We start from the raw sequence: 23,878 nt of genomic DNA, 5'->3' as shown, positions 1-23,878 counted from the left end.
TTTAAGAACATAACTACTATTCTAAGTAAAACATCTCTTCTCCTGGTTTACTCAATATTCAATGAGTTTATAGAATTTATAGGAAAGCTCATAGGCCACTAAAAAGGATGTCTGTGTCAACAATATCAGGTATGAGATGCTGCAGGACAATGTTGAGGGCTACAGGAAAGAGATTGCGTCCCTCAGAGAGAAAGGACATAAAATGGCTGCTGCCACACAGAAGCATGAGCAGATTATCCACACCTTGAATGAGGATCTGAGAGCTGCCAAAGAGAAACTCACCATAGCTGAGGTTTGTCTTCATATCAGCAACCTTTTCTTTTTTAATGGTGATATTTGTGAATTAGTTTGTTTTCGTTGCATTGTATAATCACTAAGGATAATTGTAATGGTACTTAATTTGACTTTATGGCTGCTCGAGGGATCATAGAGCCATCTAGACTTATCTCTTCCTGTTCATCAGGGCCGTGTTGAGAGCCTGCGTAAGGAGAGAGAGATGCTGAAGCTGGTGGAGTCTAGGCTGAATCAGGAGAAAGAGACAATCCTGAGTCAGCAACAGACCCAGAACCTGCTGCTGACAAACCTCCAGACCATTCAGGTAGTATATAAGTATGAGATGTCTCAGTCATTGTCTTACACACACATAAATATAGTTCAAAATTAACTGGCTGTGTTCTTCTGTGTTTAGGCCACTCTTGAGCGTTCAGAGACTGATACACGTCAACGTCTGAACAGCCAGTTGGAGAAGCAGGAACGAGAGATCTCCCAGCTGCAGAAGAGGCTGGAGCAAGAGGTGGAGCAGCGCCACCTGCTCAGCAGGAACCAAGAGGTAAACAAAAAAAATAAAAATTGAATAGTTACCCATCTGTTTGATTGTTGCACCTGAATTATGTCTGCCTTAATCATCGGGAAAGGTGTTGTGGTGCACTGATAAATCAATATTGTTTACTGTGTTTTAAAAAACAATTAATCTTGAACATATCCCCTTAACAAATCAGTCAAACCGAGACTCACACTTCAGCTCATGAAAACAGATGCAAGAAATAAAACTGAATTCAATAGTTTGCTTACAGTGTGTCTTAATGTCGCTTGCTTCTCATGCACAGATCCAGTTGATGGAGGCAAAGAGGCAGCTGGAGACGCAGGTGGCTTTACACCAGAAGACCAAGGAGCTGCTGAATGCTGCAGAGTTGGAGCTCAACACCCTCAGGCTGCAGCAAGGCAGCAGCGAAGCACGTCACAAACTGAGCTCCCCCTCCACTCCTAGTATCAGAGGTTAGCACAAACAAACACACTGGCAGAAGTATGCATCGTAGCAGCACAATACACAGGTATCCTTATATGTACACACATAAATGTAGAGTAAAAATCATTGAAAATCAAATCATTTAAACTTCTCGTTCTCAGTCACTATCTGTGTATTTATGGCGCATAAGACTGAAACATTGCAAATTTGGCAAGGAAATAAGACACAAGTAAATGGCTCACATTTTACAGGTTCTGTCTATTTTTTGCAGTGGACAAGCCCAGTTTTATGCTTAACCTACTTTTGAAAAATATACATGTTGGAGTACTATGGTCTCACTGGCTTATGTTGTTCTAATTTGACGTGACTTGACTTCTAAGAGTTCATATGAGATCCAGTAAAAGACCCACTGAAATGTCCAAGCCACACTTTCAAATGTTTTATGAGTTTGAAGCAAATACTCTTAACATTGTAATGGTGTTTTCAGTCTACAATCCATACTCCCTTCCTAGAAGTACATACTAATTGTATTGTTGTCAAATTGCATCATTCACATCTGCCACTTATTTTTCCTGCTTTCAGTCCTTGGTTCAGACCAAGACAGAGAGGACCTACAGGGCCGTCTGCAGCTGGCTGAAACCCGGGCAGAGGAACTGGCAGAGAGCCTCAGGGCAGCCACTTCCAGCATGGAGCAGTACAGAGCCATGGCTCAGAGCCTGGAGGAGTCTCTGGACAAAGAAAAACAGGTGCAAAACAAACCCAAACTGTCTGTCAGAGTTCCACCTCTCTTAAAAATGTTGACCACAACCACAAAAACATTTAAGAAATGAAATACTTGTGAGCAATTATGTGGGAAGCAGATAAGCCTGTTGTTGCTGTGTGAATTATACCACACTGAGTTTGCCAAAAGCTGTCAGTGTTCCTTTTGCCAATCAAGCAAATTGCATGACTACAGTTTAGTCTTAGTCATCACAAAGGATATGAATCCTGATTTTCCTGAATACATACATTTGATCTATAAAACAAGCCAAAATTTTACATTTTTGTATGAATAGCTTTTGATATTTTATTAACACACCATGAATTGGAATTGTGTTAGAAAACTTCACAATAAACATTTAAAAGTTGAGTTAAGCAGTTGATCATGTGTGTCTTACATTTTATTTTGAAAAACTTTTGGGATTGTAAGAAATGTTTATTTTTGCTAACTCAGGTAACAGAGCAGGCACGCTCATGCATTGAAGTGCGAATGAAAGAGGCAGAGAAGCAACATCAGAGGATGGAGGAGAAGCTTCTGGCAGCAGAGAAAGAGAAGCGAGACTTGGAGGAGCAAAAGAGAGGAGCCGTGGCCTCTCTGGAGGAACAGGTATAAAAAGTCAAACATTATCAAGAAAGGTTTACACACTGAGTCAAAATGTTGTAGATTTCTTTGAAAAATGATAGGAGTCAACGCATATGGCCTTCTGAGCATTGTTTTCGTGATCAGTTTTATTTAACAATTAAATAAAGAAACTGTTGTTTTTGCTTTTCTTGTGTAGATGAACAGTTTAAGGAGAAATCTTAACAGTACCCAGGCAGAGCTCCAGGCGGCGCTACAGCGAGTGACAGTAGCTGAAGCCCAGCAGCAGCAAGCTCTACAAGACAGCCAAGAGCAGGTAAGCAGCTGTTATGAAACTGAATGTAGAGGAATAGAACAATGGTTAGATTGTAACTATTCAGAGTCAGAAGTCATGATGGGTCAGGCTGGGAAGACTTGAATGACATGTATTTATCTCACAATCAGGTTTGCTAATCTGAGTATCCAATTCATCAGTGCATAGGGATGAAGTTGAAACTGCAATGAATTTATATTACTGTAACATGCACAGATAATGTAAATTCTTCTTTGCCATTTCCAAGGCAAAGGTGGCAGCTGAAGCACAAGATAAGTATGAGCGGGAGATGATGCTGCATGCAGCAGATGTGGAGGCCCTGCAGGCTGCTAAGGCTCAGGCTCTGCAGGCCGTCGAGGTCAGACACCAGTTGGAGGAGAGAGCCCAGAGGGTTGGCGCTGAGCTACTGGAGGCCAGGGTGTCCTGGGAAGAGCAGGAGAAGATCCTCAAGGTTTGTGTAGTGATGATTTGATAGATGTACTGATGATGAACAGACAGGATTAGGTAAAATAACATGGAGTGTACAGAATCACTGGAACATCACTTGTACAGAACATCGTAAGACTAACAAATATTTATATCAGGGTCATTTGATTTGATCATATTTAAGGTGTTATGGTTATTCTGCCCAAACACTTTTCATTTGTTTTAAAAGAAATTATGCTTTCAGTCAGAATTTTCTTTGCTCATATTATAGGAGGAGATATCCAAGATTGAGAGTCGCTATGAGGAGTTGCAGAGGCAGAACACTCTTCTGCATGAACAGGTCCAGACGATGAGCAGCAAGATGGCTGACAACTTACAACGCGCTGCCAACGAGCGCTCCCTGAACGTTTCCCTGTCTGAAGAGGGCAAATCACAAGACCAGGTCCTTGAGATTCTCAGGTAATGTCAGAAGTCTAAAGGAGGGCTTGTGGCTGAAACTTCACATAGTGGCAATGAATGTTCATGGAGCATTACCTAGTGTGCAGTCTGTTTTTGCATTTTTATTCTGTCCAGTACCAAAGATTTATTGTGTTTGGATATGAGTGCTTTTGCAATGTTTTTGTTCATGCAGAGTCTTGCAAATAAAATGTATGTTGATCTATGCAAATATAATCGTTCCTGTCCTTCCATGTTCGTCACTATTTTTTAATACCTGGAGTTGTTCTCCACCACAGGTTTGTGCGTCGGGAGAAGGAAATTGCAGAGTCTCGTTTTGAGGTTGCCCAAGGGGAGAGTTTGCGTTACCGTCTGAGGGTGGAGCACCTGGAACGAGAGCTGAAGGAGGTGCAGGACAGCTTGAGTGCTGCAAAGGAAAGGATGCAGGTATGTTTTCATACTCGCTATCCCGCTAAAAAAAATCGAATTTGATTCTTTACCAGTAAATTGAATGAAGTCTGAATGATATCTCTTTTCTTCAGTGATTTATTAATTTGTATAAAGAAATCCTTTATTTGGACACTTTCCTGTAAGGACGTCATGGACATTTTTACTTACAAATATAACCTGGCCCATAGAACTCTAATCTAGAGATATCACATGTGACTAAAAGCAAAATGCTAATCTTACTCAGGTGACAGCGAAGACTCTGGCTCAGCATGATGAGCTGATGAAGAAGACTGAAACAATGAGCATCCTGATGGAGACCAACAAAATGCTGAGAGAGGACAAGGACAAAATGGAGCAAGAACTGCAGCAAACCCAAGCTAAGGTATCAGTTACATTGATAGAAACATTTTGTGGTTGTAATGAATTTCATGTGCACTACAATTTTAAGTATATAAAGGGTAAACTTTTTGTATAGTTTCACACCAAATTTAATTTAATTACACTTTTGAGAAGTATTCCTGAGTAAATCTCCAAATCCAGACTCCTTTGGCTCATCTTCTGTGTACTTCAGGTGCAAAAGCTGGAGTCAGACATCATGCCACTACAGCAGGCAAACTCTGAGCTGAATGAGAAGAGCGACATGCTGCAGGGGGAGAAGAAGATACTGGAAGAGGAGATCAAGCGCTGGAAAGCTCGGACCCAGGTCAGTAAAAAGACTTAAAAAGCGGGGGAAATGAATGCTGCTTGCAAGAAGGGGGAAAAACACATCTACTATTAGAAAAGTAGATTGCCTTGCTTCATTCAACTATTTATTGAGAAAAGTGACTTTACTTTATTCCTAATGTCATTTCACCCCATTAACACACCTTTTCACGTGTTCTTTCAGCATTTGGTGAGCCAGCAAAAAGATTCAGATCCAGAAGAGTACAAGCGTCTGCACTCTGAAAAGGAGGCACATCTCAAACGCATTCAGCAGCTTACAGAGGAGAGCACCAGACTTAAAGCAGAGGTTGTTAGGTGAGGGATTAAAAATGATGTTTTTCTCCTATACTCAGTTGTGCTGATACTGGTAATTTATTCATAATCTCTTCATTTCTCTCTAAAGGACCAATAATCTAACGACCTCCCTGCAAAGCCAGATACAGAACTTGCGTGACAATATGGGTAAGATAACTGAGGATAGGAATGCGCTGAAGAAGGAAGTGGACAACAAAAATCAGGCACTGCAGGAGAAGGTGCGAACTATCACTCAGGTCAAGAAGATTGGACGCCGCTTTAAGACTCAATATGATGAACTCAAGGTGGAACATGATAAGGTGAGAGCTCAGGAACTGTGAACCTCAATGGCTTAGTCTTGAATCCAAAGCAAAATGGTTGTACATTGAATCCGTTTTTCAGTAGTCCGCTAAAGCCACTCTTGTTCGACTGGTTTAAGTATAATTAATCTTTTCTTACTACCCTTCTTCCAGATGGTAGCTCAGGCTGCAGCAGGCCCATCCCAAGAAGAGGAGGCTCGTCAAGCCTCAGTTCAGGAGCTGCAAAGCCTCAGAGATTCTCTGAGCCAGGCAGAAGTCAAGACCAGAGAGCTGGAAGGACAGCTAGAGAATATCAACAAGGTTAAACATCACAAGTTTCAGCCAAAAACATTGAACTGTACAATTAGTGGTTGGAGTTGTGTAGGCCGTACTCGTCATGTACTGTGATCAGTTTGCAGGATCATATAGCTTGTATGTTAAACAGTTCACAGTTAGACGATGCTCAATAAGCCTGTCTTTTTTATATATATAATCGTTGATGTTATGTCGTCCTGGCCCATGACAGGTGGTTACAGACCGTGAGACTGAAGTGCGCAATGCCCAGGAACAGTCCTCCAGGCTGCAGACAGAGCTGACCAGGCTGAGGCAGGAGCTGCAGGATAAAGTTTCTCAGGAGGACACAATGAGACAGCAAATGACTGAGAAGGAGGAGAAGACCAGGAAGGCCATCGTTTATGCCAAGCAGAAGATCAGCCAGCTCATGGGTGAGAGGAAGGACCTACAATAAATTCCTAATTTTATAGATCCCTCTCTTCTATTGTTGTTCCTTATTCGAATCTCATGCCAAAATAATTTATGTCCAGGCACCAAAGACCAGCTGCAGAAGGAAAATGAGGAGTTAAAGCAACAGCGTGAGGAGCTGGAAGTGCGAGTGAGCGCTCTCAAATCTCAATATGAGGGTCGTCTGAGTCGACAGGAGAGAGAACTGAGAGACCTGCGAGGCCAACAGGAGAGACAAGAGCAGAGAGATGAGCCACCTGAGGCAGGTCCAAGCAAGGTGAGAGTCTCCTTTAAAATGTTTCGCAAATTACAAACATTAGATTATGTTGAGCTAAACAAAAAATAATCATGCAAATTTGCTGTTACATAAATGTTTCACTTGGATTATTTTATTATTGTTTATTACACTGGTATCCAACAGATGTGAGTGCACCTGATACATCAGCTGTTGATGCTGTTTGCTAATTTAGGCATAAAGCAAACTGATCACAAAGAACCTTAGTTACCTGTAACAGCTGAACTTTGATATCAGTGTTATTGTTTACAAGTAAAGGCGTCTGTAGATTGTAGTTATGCTGACCTTCCCATAAACACCTAGAAAGATATCAACGTTTCATCACTGTAGAATTAACGTTAACTTTGAGTTTGGCTTTGGCTTGAGTACATAATGGATAATTAGATCACAGAAAGTCAACAAATACAGTTCGGTGAAACAGTATTGTGACTCACAGCATCTTGTTTGGTCTCCATCATGACTTTGTCTTTCTTTCCTAATTTTCAGACCCAGGAGCAGCAGAGAAGCACAGAACAGAGACAGATCAGTCTGAAGACAACCCCAGCTGCAGACAGGGGCAGGTGTGATACACAACCACTAAAACTGTCTATTATCTATCATTTTACACTGCAGTGCAACATGGATTTATAGAAGTGAACGCATCATACATTTTCTTTCTCAGTTCTGGGATGCTCTTAAGTACACCTGCTTTTATTTGTTCAAGACTCATTTATATTAAATGTGCATTAGTAGACTCATTATTAATGTTTGTCTCTGTCAGTGCCAGCACATCAGAGCCTCCAACTGCCAACATTAAACCAACACCTGTGGTGGCTACAGCCAGCAAGCAGCCCGTCAATCCAGGGAACAAACCCACTCCAAGAGCAAGCATCAGGCCCATGATCACCCCAGCCACTGTACCCACCCCGACACCCACAGCTACCGTCATGCCGACTACACAGGTGGAGACCCAGGAAGGTGAGTCTTACTGCAAAGCTTCAGACATCAGCTTTCATTATTGGAAACATAGCTGAAGTAATTACACTCAACACGCCCACATGGCAAAAACACTTTGTAAATGCAAATCTTTACTAGAAAACTTTTTTCTCAGTTAGTTTTAGGGCTAAAACTCCTTTTTGGCATTAGTTCTGCCAACTAATGCCTCCTAACGGCAGAGACTATCACTGTTTAATCATAACCACAATAGCTCACTTTGTAAATTTCCACTATTCACCTGTGTACATTTTGTAAGATTTGTTTTTTAATTTGCACTATATTTTATTCTTGTACATTCTTTATTTTGTATTTTTTGTACATTTTGCATTATATTTTGTATATTGGTATTATTGTATTTTTCGTTAACATAATTTTCCTTTTTCTTTCACTGTAAATTTTTTCTGAATGGAGCTGTGTGTATATGTGAATTTCCCCTTTGGGGGATAAATAAAGGGCATCTTGAATTAGTTCAATGAAAAGCTCTGAACTACTAACTAACTTTCCTCTACAGCCATGCAGTCTACTGAAGGCCCACCAGTGGAGCATGTGACTGTGTACGGCAGTGCCAGTGGCTCCGTGCGCTCCGCCAGCCCCAACGTCCAGACCACCTTAGCTAGCCCAATGTTGACTGTGCAGCAGACCCAGACACAGGCTACAGCATTTGTCCAGCCAACTCAGCAGCAGAGCATGACCCATGCAGAGCCAGCCAATCAGGAGCCGCCATCTGCGGTCATCGAGGCAACACCTAGCTCACAGGTGGAATGGCCTTCAACGTCCTCCACCTCATCTGTGTTTGGGACTGGTGAGACACTACTGTGTAAAGCTGAGCAAATGATTGTTTATATGTAATAGCAATACAAATGTATAATAATGTTGTATTTTGGGAAGTGAATGGAATAGGAGATGTACTGTACATTTCATGGTATAATCAACTCATAATATTAGATGTACTGGATTTGCAAATCAAACCAAGTTCATTTTGCATATTTATTAAAGATTTAACAATGGTCCAGCATATCCATAACATTCCTCAAAGTTACCGTCAGTGTTGGCAAGAAGTCTAAAAAGTCCCTATGTTTCATCTCTAGTTTCAGCAACACCAGGAACCTCTTCCATGTCCAAGAGGCCTCGTGAGGAGGAGGAGAGCACTACCATGGTCACTGACACAGAGGCCACCCAGGAGGATAACTCCAGGGCTCCTATACCTAAGAAGCTACGCATCATCCAGAGAGTGGGTCCGGAGGTGAGGAGGAGGAAGTTACATTAAGATTTAATTGATATTTTCTGAAAACTGGTACAATTATGTTATGGGTGTCTTATGTGTTCTCTTCAGGAGGAAGTCCTGGTCGAGGACAGTGCTGAGGCTGAGGGGGTGGTGCCAACAGACAGTCAAGATGGTGCAGAAGCAAGCCAGGTTGGCTATCACTTCATATGAATAATAATGTTTTTTGCCATCAAGAAAATCTCTCATAGACTTACCATGCAGTCCTGTCCCATGGTACATTACTAGTAGTAATGTACAGTGTAGTAGACGGTTATGTGGTAATTCCATGTTGGTTCTACATGTATCACACCTTTTCTTATGTGAGATATTTAAAAAAAAAAAAAAAAAATTGTACATATAGTAGAATGCATGTTGTTCATAGTGCCCCATGGTTTGGTCCTGCAGACAGAGGACTTCCCAGCACTGGAGGAAGGAGATGAAGGTGCAGCCTCCCAGTCCATGTCGATGGACCAAGAGGTTACCCTGAGCCAAAGTGACACCACTGACCAGCTGCAGCAGGAAATAATCGTCATAGTAACAGACACAGAGAGTGAGGATGACCAGGAAGAGGAGGATGAAGAGGAAGAAGAGCAGGTAGAGAGTTTCTGGCGAACATTTTAAAAGGCAATGTGTAAAGTGGCATTAGACACCAGTTGCAGTACGTCTTGGTTTCCTGACGCTAATGATTTTAACACGGCTTACTGAAGGACTACGACGAGGAGGAAGAAGAGGAAGAGGAAGAAGAGGAGGAAGAGGATGAGGATGAAGAGGAAGACGATGGAGAGATGGGGGAGGAAGGAGAGGACAGTAACGAGGGGAGTGGAGACGGCAATGAGGCTTACGAAGGGGACGACACAGAGGTTAGATTACCTACAAAACATAATGTACTTCACAGTTACAGCTTTGACCTTTTAACACGTCCTCACCCACACAGCTTTCACATCCAGTACACCATGTGAACCCGTCCCGTGATTCTAGTCAAAGATTTACTTACGCTTCCCAGCTCACTCACTCACTTTTTCCACAGTGTCTCATTTCAGTTTTCCTTGTATTTTACCTGTGTCGTAACTTTCTGTCTGTGTGAAAGCTGCGTATGTGTGTTGACTTTAGGTGTTTACCTTTTTACTCTAGTCTTGGTTGCACATGTTCAGTGGGGTGAGTCAGTGTCTGCAATGGGACAGTTAATGGACTTTCATTTGTAATCTGCAATGTGTAAAAGTTGTTGGAAGTGGGGAAACCACTGTCCAGTGTTTTAAAATGGATTATTTTTGAAGGCAGTTGTTTGGAAGGAAAAGGCTTTATTACCAAGCAATTGAATATAAAGTGTATATTATCTATACAGTATCTGAGACATTTTAGACGCATCAGTCCTCCCCAGGTAATGACTAGTTTTTGTAGTTTAATTTTGATAATTAGTTTTTGTACTTTTTGTATCAAGTATTTGCTTTTTACTTTTCCCTGGCTTCTGTAAATGTGAATGGAAAGTAAAAAAGATAATAGAACAGCTACAGCTTTCTTTTAATTAATCATTTAATAAACCATCAAAAAAGAAAGTTAAACTGACAATACTAATACCCAAATATTTGATTAGTCTCGGCCAAATTTAGATCTTAACAAATATGTGTTGTGTAGAAAAACCACAGTAGAAAGTAGTAGTAGAATAGTATTTTTAAATACAAATAAAAAAATCAGTGTTACAGCTAACGATTTCCAATACCAGGTTTTCCCGTCAGCTTTAAAGCGTTATTTGCCTTTTAGAGGCAGCTTCAGGTATGACCCTAAAATTTGTTAACAAGAGAGTCCAAGGCAGGCAAGAGTCTAAAAACACTTAAATATTTAATGTGCAATATGATTAAACAAAGCATTAAGATGATTTTGTGAGTTGATTGAGTGTCTGTATATATTAAGGTGCTGTCTGTGTGGGTTTTCAACATTTTAGACTAATATGAGTGTGTTTTCCTGGAATTTTTAGCCTTTTCTGAAGGGCATATAGGGAGAAAATGAATCATAATCTGTGTGTTGAGCTCTGCCAGTGCATCCTGGCATCTATAGTGTGTGGGAACCATCTCATAACCTGCTTCCTCTGATTCTACCCAACTGCTGTTTTTCTACTCGTCTTCATTTCCTCTTGTTCTCACTTTACTTATTTATTTGCTTTTCGTTTAACTTTTTAAATTCCGCTCATGGTCTTCCATTCTTCTTACCACCCATTTTCTTTAATAATCCCCTTTGTTGTTTCCTTTCTCAGGGAGCTGATGTAACAGACCCGGGAACAGAGACAGAGGAGAGTTTGGGGGCGTCTGACTCCACCCAGAGGCCAGCAGATTCCCAGACACCCAGCTGTAAGATCCAGGAAACCCTGTTAAACGCACACACACGTAGATCCACCCCAGACTCCATGAGCGCTCACGAAACTGTCCCGCCATCCTATGAGTTATCTGACATTTCACCATGACTGAGAAAGATGTAATATGTTGTTGTCTGTCTGACGGGAAGTGTGGTACATGTGGTAGCCAAAGTAAAGGTCATTTCCAACAAGGGCACATAAAGGTTGCTTTACTTTGAATGACAAATGATTAAAGTTATTTTGTGGCCTTATATTGGTTGTGTTAAATGTACAGTACATGAACATAAATAACTATAAAGAGATTTATTATTGATATTTTTTTAACAAAATACTACCTACCTGACATCAGACACAAATTTTCACAATTTCTATTATACTACTACCAATTATACTAACGATGTGTATGTTGCGCCCAGTTCATATCAACTTTCTCACATCTTTTGGATACTGTCAAGTAATAGTTTGTTTTTGACTTTAAACATTATTTGTGCTGTGAGTTTGAGAGCCTAACAGATCATTTAATAATCGGTGGGGTGGTTGGTTTTTGATATATAGTTTTGTTCCCAGTTCCTAGCTCTGATCCAGTGTATTTATTTTAAATATAATGGACCTTTTGTTTATTTGAGCCTTTCCACTATTGTTTTAGTTGAGGGCAGCACAGTGGAGGCCTTCTCTTCAGAGCCACCAATCACAAGCTCTGGTTCAAGGATGCCCCAGTCACCACGGAGACCAACACATCAGCTGCCCCCTCGCCTGAACATCCATCCTGCCCCAATATCAGAACTGGGACCACCTGCTCAGGTTGTTAAATGAATATGTCCATATTAAGAAAATGGAAGTATAAGGAACGAACATTGTTTTGTGTCATTGTTTTACTGTAGTTTTCACAGGACTTATCTTTTAATGTCACAGTTTGTTGACCACGACTAATCAGTTTTGTGAAATGTAACTTCACAGCGTATCGCTGTTCGTCGAGTCCCTCAGCTCAATCCTGGAGTGCAGAGCAGTGCTGTAAGTCCTTTATAATTGAAAAACCACTGAGCTGCAATATTATTTGAGTAAATGTTGCTGTGAAACTTTTATCCGCGTGTTTGTATCCAAGACTTTCTGCCATGTCTTCCTCTGCAGCAGCACTACTTTGATGATGATGACCGGATGGTTCCCAGCACTCCCACTCTGCTGGTGCCGCACCGCCCAGATGGCTTTGACCAGGCCATCCAGTAAGTGTCTCACTCATGCACACAAACCAGGAATTCTGGATGCCTGGGAAACAGCAAAATGTCTTATTTATTAGTAACACAACTACTGGCAATACAGTACATCATCAGATATTACTGGCCTAATATGGTAGTTGATCGAATTGTGTATATTTTAAGGTATAAGTAAAACTTCTGTATCTTTACAAAAACTTTAGACCTCTACGTTATGGTCTTGGACATATACTTTTTGAATTTTATAGAATCAGAGGATTGAGTGTATATTTAGATATTTATATAAACAGAAAAAGCAGGGGAAAGAACCGTAAAATAACTAACTGTGTGTTGTTGTTTTGTTTTTGTTTTTGTTTTGTCAGTTCTCCCCAAGTGGCTGGTGTACCTCGCTTCAGGTTTGGTCTCTCAGAGGACATGCCGCAGACCAGCTCCTCCTCACACTCTGACTTAGGACAACTCGCATCACAAGGAGGTACCTCACCACGTAGGGCTGCACAATTGATCAAATATTAGTCTCGCTAACGATTTTGGCTTCCCACAATTAAATAAACATGACCAACAGTTATATGGATGTTTTAAATGCATGTTCCGGTCATAGAAAAAGCCCCAGCATATAGAATAAAACACTTCCTACTAAACTAACAACTAGCCACGGGCGAGTAGAATGTTTTGGCTTCACTGTTGGGTAGCTGTCATGTAGTTGCGTGCCCACCCTGCTGCAGTGGGCTTTGTAGAAATGTCCTTTATATTGCGACTGCAGTCTAGAGAAGAAGAGTTATATATACAACACAGAGCAGGCAACATTAGGCAGCATTAAACACCCGACTGACTAACTGTGACAGAACATCAAAGTATTTTTTCCTTGTCTTCAGGTCTCGGGATGTATGAAAGTCCCCTGTTCCTAGCAACTCACGAAGAGGAGTCTGGTGGACGCAGTGTTCCCACTACACCGTTACAAGTTGCAGCACCAGGTGTGTCTCTGTCTGTTTCTGTCAGTCTGATATGAAAGAGTCTGTTCTGTTTAAATATAAACGCAACCTTTTCATCAACATCTCACCACATTTAGTTTCTGAAAATATTCAGTTTGCTGGATTCAGAGTTGGGAGTGCTATCAGATGCTAGTACATAATCAGTAAGTGAATCTTGTTTTTCTGTTCTTCTATTCCAGTAACGGCCTTCTCGGAGGTGGCACAGTCCGACAGCACTGAGCACGCCTCCCAGTCGGTTCCCATGGTGAGCACGTCCACACCAGGCCTGGTTGTGCCAGGAGCCGCCAGCACAGGGGAGGAGAGAGACGACGTCTTCCTGGAGCCAGACACTGATAGGTGAGGCTCACTCCTCTCTGCTGTTTGTCAATCATTTCTGCTGCTGGAGTTCAGACCTCTGGCGCTTAAGTCAGTAAACTTTATTATTTATTGCAATGCAAACATAAAGCCTGATATGAAATGTGACCTTTTCCTCATCCAGTGAGAACACTGGATGAGGAACCCCACACTGTTAATATTGATCACTGAATACAGTAAAAAAAAAATTACAGGCTATAAAAGTTGGCAGGTTTATAAAAAGTGCATCTTGTGATTTTTGTTATCTTACGGTTGAGTTTTATTGGGCCTGTATCATTTGATCAGATTCCATGCATGTTGTGTGTTGGTCTGTTTATTCCAGGCCCAGCGCAGAGGCGTCGATGGATCCTGTGGTTTCGCAGGGAGATATGGAGGAGCCGAGCCAGCCGTCTGACAAGGCCAGCCTCCCCTCCACCAGCCAGGAGCCCTCCTCCAGCTCTGCAGGTACAGAGTAGCAACAGGACTGTGCAGATCCCTGCTGCGAATGACTGTTTTGTTTTATCATTTTATTTCTCTCCTTATGTTTCTTAATTAGTGTTCACTTACCACTGCTGTGCTGCATTTTTTTCTAGATACAAGCAGTGCTCCACCCAAACCCTCCAGACCTGGAACCAGCAGACAGCTGCAGCGCTGGCCAGAAAACCGCGGTGGTCGCATGAAGAGAGGAGGTAACATGAAAACACACACACCCCAATGGAGCTATTATATTGCTCATTAGTGTGACGGCCCACGGTGGCTTTCTGCTTCTTTTTTTTTTTTTTTTTGAGTCCGTGGCTCATTTTCAGGGTCTAAAAATTCATAAAACACATTAAAATCTACTTAAAGCCTTTCTGGCTAATTTCGTATCTCCAAGTGTCACAAATGGATCCAAAGAAACATTTCTTCATGATATGATACAGTGAATTAAAGTAGAAGTAGTAGGTGATGCTCTAAATCATGTGTGTTGCAAGACAATCACGATTGATCACAGTCAAAAGCAAAAAAAGCAAACCATGACTTAACATTAGCAATATAGTTAAAAGCTGCATCAACAGAGAAACTTCTTTCTGACAAAATTCCCCTTCAGTCATTTCTGCCATCTGACAGAGGCCTGAAATGCAGAGAGAAGTACTTAAAAAGTCAGCTGCATAAACCCAGTTGGTTTATCTATAAGACTTTTACAATGCGTTATTCCAGTAAACAGCAGGCTTCCACACATACTTTTGGTACTGCCATATTTATTGTAAATCAGACATAAAGCTACAGGATTCCAGTTTGACATTTCCAACTTGTAAAAAACAGCAAAACAATATATAATAAAATATAATATTGCTTTTTAACAATATATTTTTTACATGTTATTGCATGCCTGAAAATGCTACTAAACTAGTAACACATTTCATACAGCCACTGTACAGAATTTTTACATCAGTATAGCAGGCTTTGTTTTAAAAAAAAAAAAAAAAAAACTTTGTATCTCAACAGGTCAAGGATTTCCTTCTCGGGGTGTACATGGGAGACGATTCGCAAGATAAAGAACTAAAGACATCACAACCACGACCGGACAACTTTTTATTCCCGTCAGAAACACGTTTCCAGAGTGTCCAGATTCTTCAGCCTTGAAAGTTCACTCGTTCTGAAGCCAGTTTTTCTTTTTTTGCTTTTGTTGTTTAATGTACTTGTAAAGTACCTTTTTATAATCAGTCCATGCTGAAGCAGTGTGTTTTATGATTAATGTAATAAACATTAAAACTAGAGGACAAAATGGTATGAGACACCACATTCTTTTAATCAGACTTTCTTTGGGCATCTGAAGAAGTTGTTGCTCTGAGGCGGCTCGTTGGCAGAAGGAGCAGCGACGACAGGACGCTCACCATCCATCCTCACATTGTAGGATTTGGCTGCAAAAAAAAAAAAGCAGACTGGTTTGTTGATGGGTTCATCAAGCATTTTAATTAATAATTCATGTCTGACATTTAGGATGTACTTTTATCCGTGTACATGCCAGCTTCCATTTTAGTGAGATGAATTTTGGCATAAACTCAAACAGTCCTGACTGCAGAGTTTTCAGGACTGTTTGCAGTTTGAATGACTTTGACAGCTTTTGGCTGCAGCAGAACAAGAATTTAAAGAACTGCTGTGTTTCTTGAATGGAACAAATGACTAGACATTCATCCTCCTGACACTTAAACTGAGTTAAATGTTTTACTCAGACAGGAACTACAATATTCTTTAAGCTATAGGTATAACTATGAAAATGGAAACTTTTACTGCAGTTACTCCATAATAAACTGGAGTCCTAGGTGAATGGAAACCACCCTCGATGACCTTACGTCTGCTTGATCCCCACCCCATCACACATGGTCCTCATTAGGCAATTTCAGACATGATGTGAATGAGGGAAAACAAATGCTCCACTGCGGACGGACGAGTGAAGGACGTTTTGTACTTTTGAAGATGAAGCAATTAAATATTATGATCAGAGGGGAGTGAAATAATAGATCTTTAACCAATAAACAACTATTACTATTTAAAGACCTCTTCAACTTTTATTTCAGGTCTGTAAATTCAGAGCCCGCCACTGTTTTTTAAACCAGGGTGTGTGGGGAGCTAATCTGAAATAAAGCAAGGAGTTTCTTTCTCTATTGACCTTATAAATTTGGGCCTTGACGTGCAGAGCACAGAGCGTGAAACTACATTTAGTTTTCAGACAAATTTTTCTTCTATTTTATAATGCTGTCACAGAAAAGATTTAAAACAAACCGGCACTGTAGTCATATCTCTCCTTTTAAATAGATTTAAGGAGTGAGTGTTTCTATTTTATGACTTACATCTTGAGAAGACGTAGTATTTGTGTCCCTCTGGTTCTCTGTTGCTTGGGACGGACACGGCAGCCGTGATAGTGGAGGGGAAACCTCTCCAGGATGTGCGGATGTTGACGGTCGGCCCCAGAAAAGACACTGGAAACAAAACGGTGGAGTATAAAATGAGTGAACTAATATATATAGTTTGGTTTCCTCAGCTCAAATGTTTTAACAGATCTAATACATTCATTCTATTTTAAAAGTTCTTTGTTTAATAGTTGCAGCCCCATAAACGGGACACACACAATTATTTACAATCTTTCCCTTTCACCTCCACAAAAGCATGAGTCACTTTTTCAGAGAACTACACATGTTGTGACTCCAATAAAACCTGTTTATGTGGATCTGTTAAAATGCTCAGCAAACACCCAGTACACTCATCACAGTTACACAGGAGCACAAAATGAGAAAAATAAAATGCAGTCTCATTGTTAATATGAATTTATGTCATACAAGCTAAAATATCTCTTGTCCTGTATGATTTTTTTTAACTCTCGGAGTACCTGCTTGTCGGACCATTCGATTGCGGACTGTGTAAACAGTGTAATTGGGTTTCCTGCCACATGTTGGACCGGTGCCAAACTGGTATGAATATTTCTGGACCGATCCCCCTGAAAGAACCAGTCAAGAGTCAGTGTTAGACTGTTTTCATTCATTCAGACAATTAGCATCATATATAGTGTTTGATTATTAAAAAAACTAAGTTTTGCTTTATGCTTAAAGGAAAAAGTAGAATAAATAATTTACAAACTGAGAAAAATAACTAGTCATCTTTAGTCTAATCAGCCTGAACCTGCATCGGCAGCTCATCACCTCTCTTGAAGAAGTAAACAGACTCTCTCCTCGTTCGGTACTGAGGCACAGACAGAGCAGCTGTGATGTGGCCCCGGAGCCCATCGAAGCCTGTTTGAATGACCTTTGGATAGCCGTTGTCCAAAGCATCATTTTCAAATCTCCAGTACTTTGTTCCCTGCGAACATCACAATCAAGCAAGCAGAACTTTATTTCTATTTCTACAGTACATTTCATTCCAGGTGGAGGCACAACGCATGAGCTACTACAGAAGTTACAGCCACAAACACTTTTTTCACTGGATAGTAGAAAGATAACACATCAGAGATACGTAAACACAATTCAACTAGCCACATTAATGATATATGTGAGTTAAAGCCATTAAGAAGTTGGAATACAATGAAAATAATTGAGAGCAACAACAATCAGTAAAGAATAATAAGATGTGAATTTTAAAGAGTAGGAATAAAATCAAATTAAGTAAAATAACAATAAAGACCATCAGTTGACCATTAAAAAAAATATTGGTAATATTATTGAAAGATATATATGAAGGTTAAAACCAATAAAGGGGGTCTAGCTGGTTCATAGTTGCAAGCGAGAGATACTGAGGGTGCCAGACCATGTTGCAAGCCTTAAAATGTTAAAAAACAGTTCTAAACTTAACCCGGAACCAGTAAAATGACCTCAGCACAGGTGTGATATGGTCATACTGCCTTACAAACTGAAATGTTACACCTCAGCCTACTAAAATACACCTGTACAATATTGCACACAGGTAGATTATTGGCCAAGAGAGCTCAAGGGGGAATATAAACTCAAAGAAGAGTCAAGGTTGTGTTTTCAGCAGCAAAAATGCATCCTGACAGAGTGGTTTGGACGAGATGAGTAAGTTCACCTTGAAAATGTATGTTTTGCCCTGGCAGTTGCAGCGGGTGAACACGGTGTCGATGGGGGAGGGGACGCCCCACGTTTGTGTGATGCCACGGGCCGGACCAGGCACCCTGTTGCTGTCCAGAGACCAGAAGTAGTGCCCTGAAAAAAAATAACATGGCTACATAAGGCTGGTCCACCTGCACACAACAGCACTTAAAGCAATCAGCAATCATCAGATAAAAGTAGTGAAGTAGAAAAGAATAATATCTCCTTCTGAAATGTAGTGGAGAAGATGAATGAAGTAGCATGAAAAACAACTAGAAAAGTGTCTCAAAACTCTCTTGTATGTTAATTTATTGGTATTTCTCTTAAGGTCTCTCTTAGATCTAATGACTGTGAACAGTATCAGCTGTCTGGCTGGCACCAACCTCTGAAAACCACTATTGTGCCGTTCCTCAGTGTAGTGACTCCACTGACCGGCCGCCCACTGCACAGATTTGTATCGTTGCTGTCATCTGCGAAAAAGGACATATTTGTGAGGAAACCATCTGTTTGGATAAACAAGCATTAATACAAAGAAACCAGGCAATCACAGACGGAGGAGTTACTGGGTGTCAAATGCAACATAGTGCTCCAGAAGCTTCTCCTGTGCTGTGCTGTTGTTTCAAATATCTGAGCGTTATATACATTTTCAAAGGACTCTTTGATTCTGTTTGATTTACAGTGTGTGAAAACAGTCACTTCTGACACTTAATATAGTAGCTATGCTTTGGCAGAGGCTCTGTTGACAAAGAGGCTTATTAAAAAAAAAAAAAAAAAGCAACCAAGCTCATAAAGCACACTGTGAGCAGTAATAAACATCTACCAGAAACTACAGGCCTCCATTTCTGTCTAACAGTGTTGGACTCATGTGAAAGAAATTAATAGAGACTATGGAAAAGAAATTTCTATACTCGCACCCTCTCACAGAGGTCCTCTTTGAGGCAATTTGTTTTCTATAGTTGTGTTAAGAATCTGGACCAATGATAAGCACATGTTTTACCTGCTTGGTAGTTTCTAGGATCATCTATATTGACGGTCTGTGCAGGGTCCAGAGGTTTGGTCTCAGGTTTGGATGCAGGTTTAGCCAGAGTTGGTTTAGTTGGGGCTGGCTCATATGGGTCAGGTTTGTCCTGGGGTTTTGTGGTGGCTTCAGATGGTGAGGGTTTGGTTGGGTTTGTGGTGGCCTTTGGTGAATCAGCAGTGGTTCCTCCTGGTGGAACGTCATCTGCAGCGTCATCCTGCGATGCACCTGTGGATGTAGGAACGCGGGTTGTCGTGGCATCGAGATCTGACAAGTTCCCGGGCTCCGCTGGAGAGTTGGAGGGATGAAGGTCTGCCAGAGAAATAGGAGGGCCTGTTGTGACATCCTCTGCATTGTTCTCAGTGTCATCTGGTTCAGGGTTTGAGGTGGTGGCCTCTGGGATGGATGTTGGGTCCACTGTGATGGTGACCTGTGAGTTTTCCATGTCTGCGGAGCCCTCAGTGGCTCCTGTGGACACTGGAGCCTCAGTTGGGTTGGAGGCTGCGTTGAAGGCTAGGGTTGTAACTTCTAGCTTATCAGAGGCTACAGTCGGATCTGTATTCTGTGCCTCATTAAAAATATCATCCCCAGGCTGCACTCCTTCCTGCCCTACTGTCTCGAGCTCCGCGACGTTGGCTGTAGGAGAGTATCTTGTTTGGGATACGGTGGTTGGAGTAGGCTGGCTGGAGACATGGTCCACTACCGTCGTGGGCTGAGGGAGAGAGCTGGTGGGATCACCGGCATCTGGAGGAGGAGAAACATGATTATGAACTCCTTTTAATCAAATGTACTCAGCAGTAATAACAGTTACTGTATTCTTTATTAGTGCCTTCTATTGCTGGTTGTGTTGACATATTCGACCAAATTGATACATTGAGACATTTCCTGTATATATATTTTATTCTAGTTAGTTTTGTGAGTATATTGTTTAAATATTGTTTCAATTCGTTTTTTTTCTTCTAAATTCTAGTTTCTATTTTCATTTCATATTAAAATGTTTTTCCACACCTAGTTTAGTTTACTTTAACTATAATAACAGAGCTCAAGGGTAGTATGAAGCATGTTAGTAAATTATGATACAATTAATGACATGCAAGAAAAAAAAAACTGAAAAACTGAGTAGAGAAGAAACATAAAAAATACAGATGCTTTCAATCACTGAATGGTTTGTTAAGCATGTAAATTTATTCTCCACACAAACATGAAGGATAACATAAAATTGAATGATTAAAACCTGCCATAAAACAAATGATTGATTGCATAAAGCAGTGAATAGAAAACTTGGCAGGAGGCTACTGATAAACTGATGTAGTCAACTGAAATTACTTCAATGTACTTTGGAGGAGGCTTGATTTTTTTTCAGCATTTTTGCTGAAGCATTACATTTTAATTTAAGTCTCTTTATTTGTTACTGCCTGATAATCTCTGGATATCACATACCTGCGCCTTCAGTGGGGGCTTCGTCAATGGTGGGGTTGGAGGGGCTGTCATTGGTTGGTTCATTATCTGAGGGAGTCATCTGTGTCTGTGAGGAGACTGGAAAAGACTCTGTGCTGACCTCCAGAGCATCTGGATCCTGAGTGGGCTCAGTAGAAATCTGATCCATCAGGTCAGCTGTAGGCAGTCCATAACCGCTGGTGCTCTCTGGGATTGGACTCGCTCCTGGGTCATCCACTCCATTGTTGGAAAATACGTCATTGGGAAAAATCTGGCTGTACATATCTAAAAGAATGTGACGAGAGAGACAAGGCGCGCACCTGGATGTCACACTCATGAAACTTAATTGGAGGAAAAAACGCTTAGCTACATATATTAACTGTGCACGTCATTGCTCACCATCGCTGAGATCATCTTGTGGATATGATGTTGGACTGACCAGGGGAATCAAATGGTCATCTGTAGGCAAATAAGACAAAATCAAAAATGTCAACAATTGGTATTGTGCACGCACATCACTGAGTGTGACTTTTCAGTCACAAATGGGTGAACTGGACATCTTCACGTCATCACCACAGACTGTGTTTGTCAAATCAATACCATATGGACAGACAAAAACTCACTTACAGTCAAGTCAATTCTTTGTCAACACTTTTTTAACCCTTCATCATTTAGTCTTTTAAAGAAAAAAGGTATTTTATCTGGTGCAACTATAATGTGACTCCTTAAAACAATCTATGAATTTCCTCATCTGTTTGCATATGTTGTACAACCAGAGATATTTTTCCTTCTCTTGTCTTATAAGAGTTAAGAGACTTTTTAAGATATGAAAAGGGAATATTATGCCTCGTTTCACATGAAAAAAAAACAAAACAATGATTGGTAGACAGCCAAAAAAATAACAGAAGGAAACGTCACGACACGTCTTCCTGCTCAGAGAGAAGTAACAAGGATACAAGAGTGTATAATATATACCCACAAAACTATTCTGATCCAAGTGCTGAATTAAAACCTTCAAGAAAAAGTTCTGTCATCCTTTCTTGGCTTCATCCTGTTCTTTCCTCTCTTGTGACTGAGCCTGTGCCCGTAACCCTCCAACACACTCATGACTACACTGCTTCCTTGTGTTCCCTTTGGCCGGTCAGGCTTGTGTTCTTGGCTTGTCCTGGTGAGACTTGGCCCCCAAAGGAAACCGCAGCAAGAGAGCCACAGTGTGGCAGTCAACCGTAAACATCTTCCCGTTGTCTCCCTGACATAGATTAAATCCACAGAGTTCAGCTCATAATTACCTTGTGTCATTGGAATCCAGTAGCAGCTAAGATATGAAATAAAGTTTTGTTTGGCCATCTTGATTACATTTCAAAAAGCATAATCACCTTCATTGTTTCCTTCGTTAAAAGTCAGCTCTGTTGCTTCATTCAGAGTTGGCTCTGTGGGAATATTCATTAATAACAGTTAGAGAGTTAGCTGTAAAAAAAACAATTTGCTTTAAATCCTAAATTACTGAAAATGGAGAAGAAATTCTGTCTCTTTGCCAAGTCAATTATACCTTTGGGTTTGTTATCATTTACATTATCGCATGAATTAGTCTTCACTGGTGCTGTAGCACTGGCTGCTCCACTGATTTCTTCTGTGGTAATTACCAAGACAGAAAATATTGTCAAATTTAACCCAATGCATTGGTGCAGATTACTGCGTGCATTGCATGCTACTCCACATGCTGGTGGACATGCAGGTTCTCCATGTTAGATTAATCCTGGCTTCTTTGGACTTTACCCATTCATGCACATGTACTAATCTCAAATGAGGGCCGACTTAAACTTGCAGCCTTGACCATCACTGCATTTGCAGGCCAAGTATCAAATGACCACCAAATGTCAAAAGAAAGACAGTCAATATCACGGTGATATAACTGAGTGCAAAACTCTGAAGGAAATCTGTTAACATGCAGAAAATAAGAAACACAATCATGCTGACTTTGTTCGACAAGGCTTACCCTCTGCGTCGCAGTGCGTATTGTAATCTGGACAGCATTGCTTGTACTTTATGCAATTAGAGTCGCAGCTACACATCCGGCCCCTTTTGAAGCTTTCGCCACACCGTCCTTTACATGAGTTTTCTGTTACACACAAACACAGCAGGCTTCAGCACAGCAGACCTGTACAATGCTGATTATATTTGACTAATTATTTAGTTATTCATATGGAACATGGAGGCGGTGTAGGAACTGTTGCTCCTTGCTGGGATCAGGATTCAGAAAAATCTGTGCAGAATTGGAAAGTCAGCTACAGATTGACATGAAACCTCATTTGATGAGTGTAAAAATGTGCCATCAGTAACACAAGATGTTGGTTGGACATCAGTGTCTGTAGGTTGAGTAATTTCTAGCACTACTAGTGTCAGGTTTATAAGTACGTCAGGGGATAAAACTCTTACTTGTGGTGCACTGGGACTCATAGTCTTTGCAGCACTCTTGATAAGTCAGGCAGTTATAATCACACTGGCACATGTTGCCCCTGTAGTATTCAGAACCACATCGTCCTTTGCAGCTTGCTGTTTGGAGACAGAGTACATGGAATCAGATACAAATTGTCAGGGAGCGACATTCAGTAATATGCCTCCAATAACATAGTTTACACAAGGACATAGTCTGTAAATACTGTGCCAGAAATGAATCTCTGAAGTAGTACACACATCGCACATACATAGACATGGGTTCCCCTTCAAGTAAATCATCATTAACAGAATAAACATGAATGAGTACAAGCACAGAAAACACATATATTCCAGGAAAGCCTATAATAAAACAGACATTTCTGGCAATCAGAATAGTTGAGAATATATGTCAGTTAAATGTTTCTCTATGAAATACAAATGTCACAAAATATACTCACTCTGAGCATCGCTAAATGCCAGGGCACAAGCCAGCAAAATAACAGCACAAAGCCCAGTAGAGGACATGCTTCTGTGAACCTGAAACTAAGCATGAGACACACAAAGAATAAATCAATCAGATCTCCCTCGTGTCAGGAGTGCGTTTGTGCTCATGGCTGAGAATCTGAAAAAAAGATGAAAGAGCAAATAAAAAGTAACCGACCTTGTTTGAGCCTCTGTCAAAGTCCTGCTGAATGTTTGTGTCGGCTGCTTTTAAAAGGCTGAGAGACCAGCTGACTTCCCATTAATTGAC

The 23,878-nt window shown here is 40.9% G+C and overlaps 2 protein-coding genes across 3 annotated transcripts in view; one reads left to right on the top strand and one right to left on the bottom strand.

The window, feature by feature from the left end:
* tprb (translocated promoter region b, nuclear basket protein) overlaps positions 1–15,645 on the top strand; it is a 22,197-nt gene extending 6,552 nt beyond the window's left edge. The window contains exons 18-51 of one of the 2 annotated variants that reach the window (XM_070831628.1): positions 130–292; positions 464–598; positions 689–829; positions 1,107–1,275; positions 1,829–1,992; positions 2,460–2,612; positions 2,785–2,901; positions 3,146–3,349; positions 3,596–3,783; positions 4,059–4,206; positions 4,454–4,591; positions 4,781–4,912; positions 5,096–5,226; positions 5,315–5,525; positions 5,679–5,825; positions 6,031–6,229; positions 6,329–6,522; positions 7,027–7,100; positions 7,301–7,497; positions 8,027–8,317; positions 8,604–8,758; positions 8,849–8,929; positions 9,185–9,373; positions 9,487–9,639; positions 11,028–11,121; positions 11,773–11,927; positions 12,084–12,137; positions 12,255–12,346; positions 12,700–12,809; positions 13,210–13,308; positions 13,506–13,662; positions 14,003–14,124; positions 14,253–14,348; positions 15,145–15,645. In XM_070831628.1, the coding sequence (XP_070687729.1) occupies positions 130–292; positions 464–598; positions 689–829; positions 1,107–1,275; positions 1,829–1,992; positions 2,460–2,612; positions 2,785–2,901; positions 3,146–3,349; positions 3,596–3,783; positions 4,059–4,206; positions 4,454–4,591; positions 4,781–4,912; positions 5,096–5,226; positions 5,315–5,525; positions 5,679–5,825; positions 6,031–6,229; positions 6,329–6,522; positions 7,027–7,100; positions 7,301–7,497; positions 8,027–8,317; positions 8,604–8,758; positions 8,849–8,929; positions 9,185–9,373; positions 9,487–9,639; positions 11,028–11,121; positions 11,773–11,927; positions 12,084–12,137; positions 12,255–12,346; positions 12,700–12,809; positions 13,210–13,308; positions 13,506–13,662; positions 14,003–14,124; positions 14,253–14,348; positions 15,145–15,194 (4,903 nt within the window). In that variant the 3' untranslated portion in view covers positions 15,195–15,645. The remainder of the gene's footprint in view (positions 1–129; positions 293–463; positions 599–688; positions 830–1,106; positions 1,276–1,828; positions 1,993–2,459; positions 2,613–2,784; positions 2,902–3,145; positions 3,350–3,595; positions 3,784–4,058; positions 4,207–4,453; positions 4,592–4,780; positions 4,913–5,095; positions 5,227–5,314; positions 5,526–5,678; positions 5,826–6,030; positions 6,230–6,328; positions 6,523–7,026; positions 7,101–7,300; positions 7,498–8,026; positions 8,318–8,603; positions 8,759–8,848; positions 8,930–9,184; positions 9,374–9,486; positions 9,640–11,027; positions 11,122–11,772; positions 11,928–12,083; positions 12,138–12,254; positions 12,347–12,699; positions 12,810–13,209; positions 13,309–13,505; positions 13,663–14,002; positions 14,125–14,252; positions 14,349–15,144) is intronic. The other variant, XM_070831626.1, reaches the window with a different exon arrangement.
* On the bottom strand, positions 15,451–23,878 carry prg4b (proteoglycan 4b). Its single transcript, XM_070832236.1, has 15 exons — positions 23,789–23,878; positions 23,586–23,670; positions 23,128–23,244; positions 22,688–22,810; positions 22,241–22,321; positions 22,068–22,121; positions 21,091–21,150; positions 20,695–20,976; positions 19,234–19,998; positions 18,620–18,706; positions 18,214–18,350; positions 17,337–17,493; positions 17,027–17,134; positions 16,491–16,619; positions 15,451–15,560 (listed from the first exon to the last, which is right to left on the bottom strand). The coding sequence occupies exons 2-15, from the start codon at positions 23,650–23,652 to the stop codon at positions 15,451–15,453; spliced, it is 2,277 nt and encodes a 758-aa protein (XP_070688337.1). The 5' UTR covers positions 23,653–23,670; positions 23,789–23,878.

The sequence above is a fragment of the Pempheris klunzingeri genome, chromosome 6 (genome assembly GCF_042242105.1).
Source record: "Pempheris klunzingeri isolate RE-2024b chromosome 6, fPemKlu1.hap1, whole genome shotgun sequence".
NCBI lineage: Eukaryota > Metazoa > Chordata > Actinopteri > Acropomatiformes > Pempheridae > Pempheris > Pempheris klunzingeri.
Note: the sequence above shows the minus strand (reverse complement) of the source record. Positions and strands in the feature narration are given on the sequence as shown.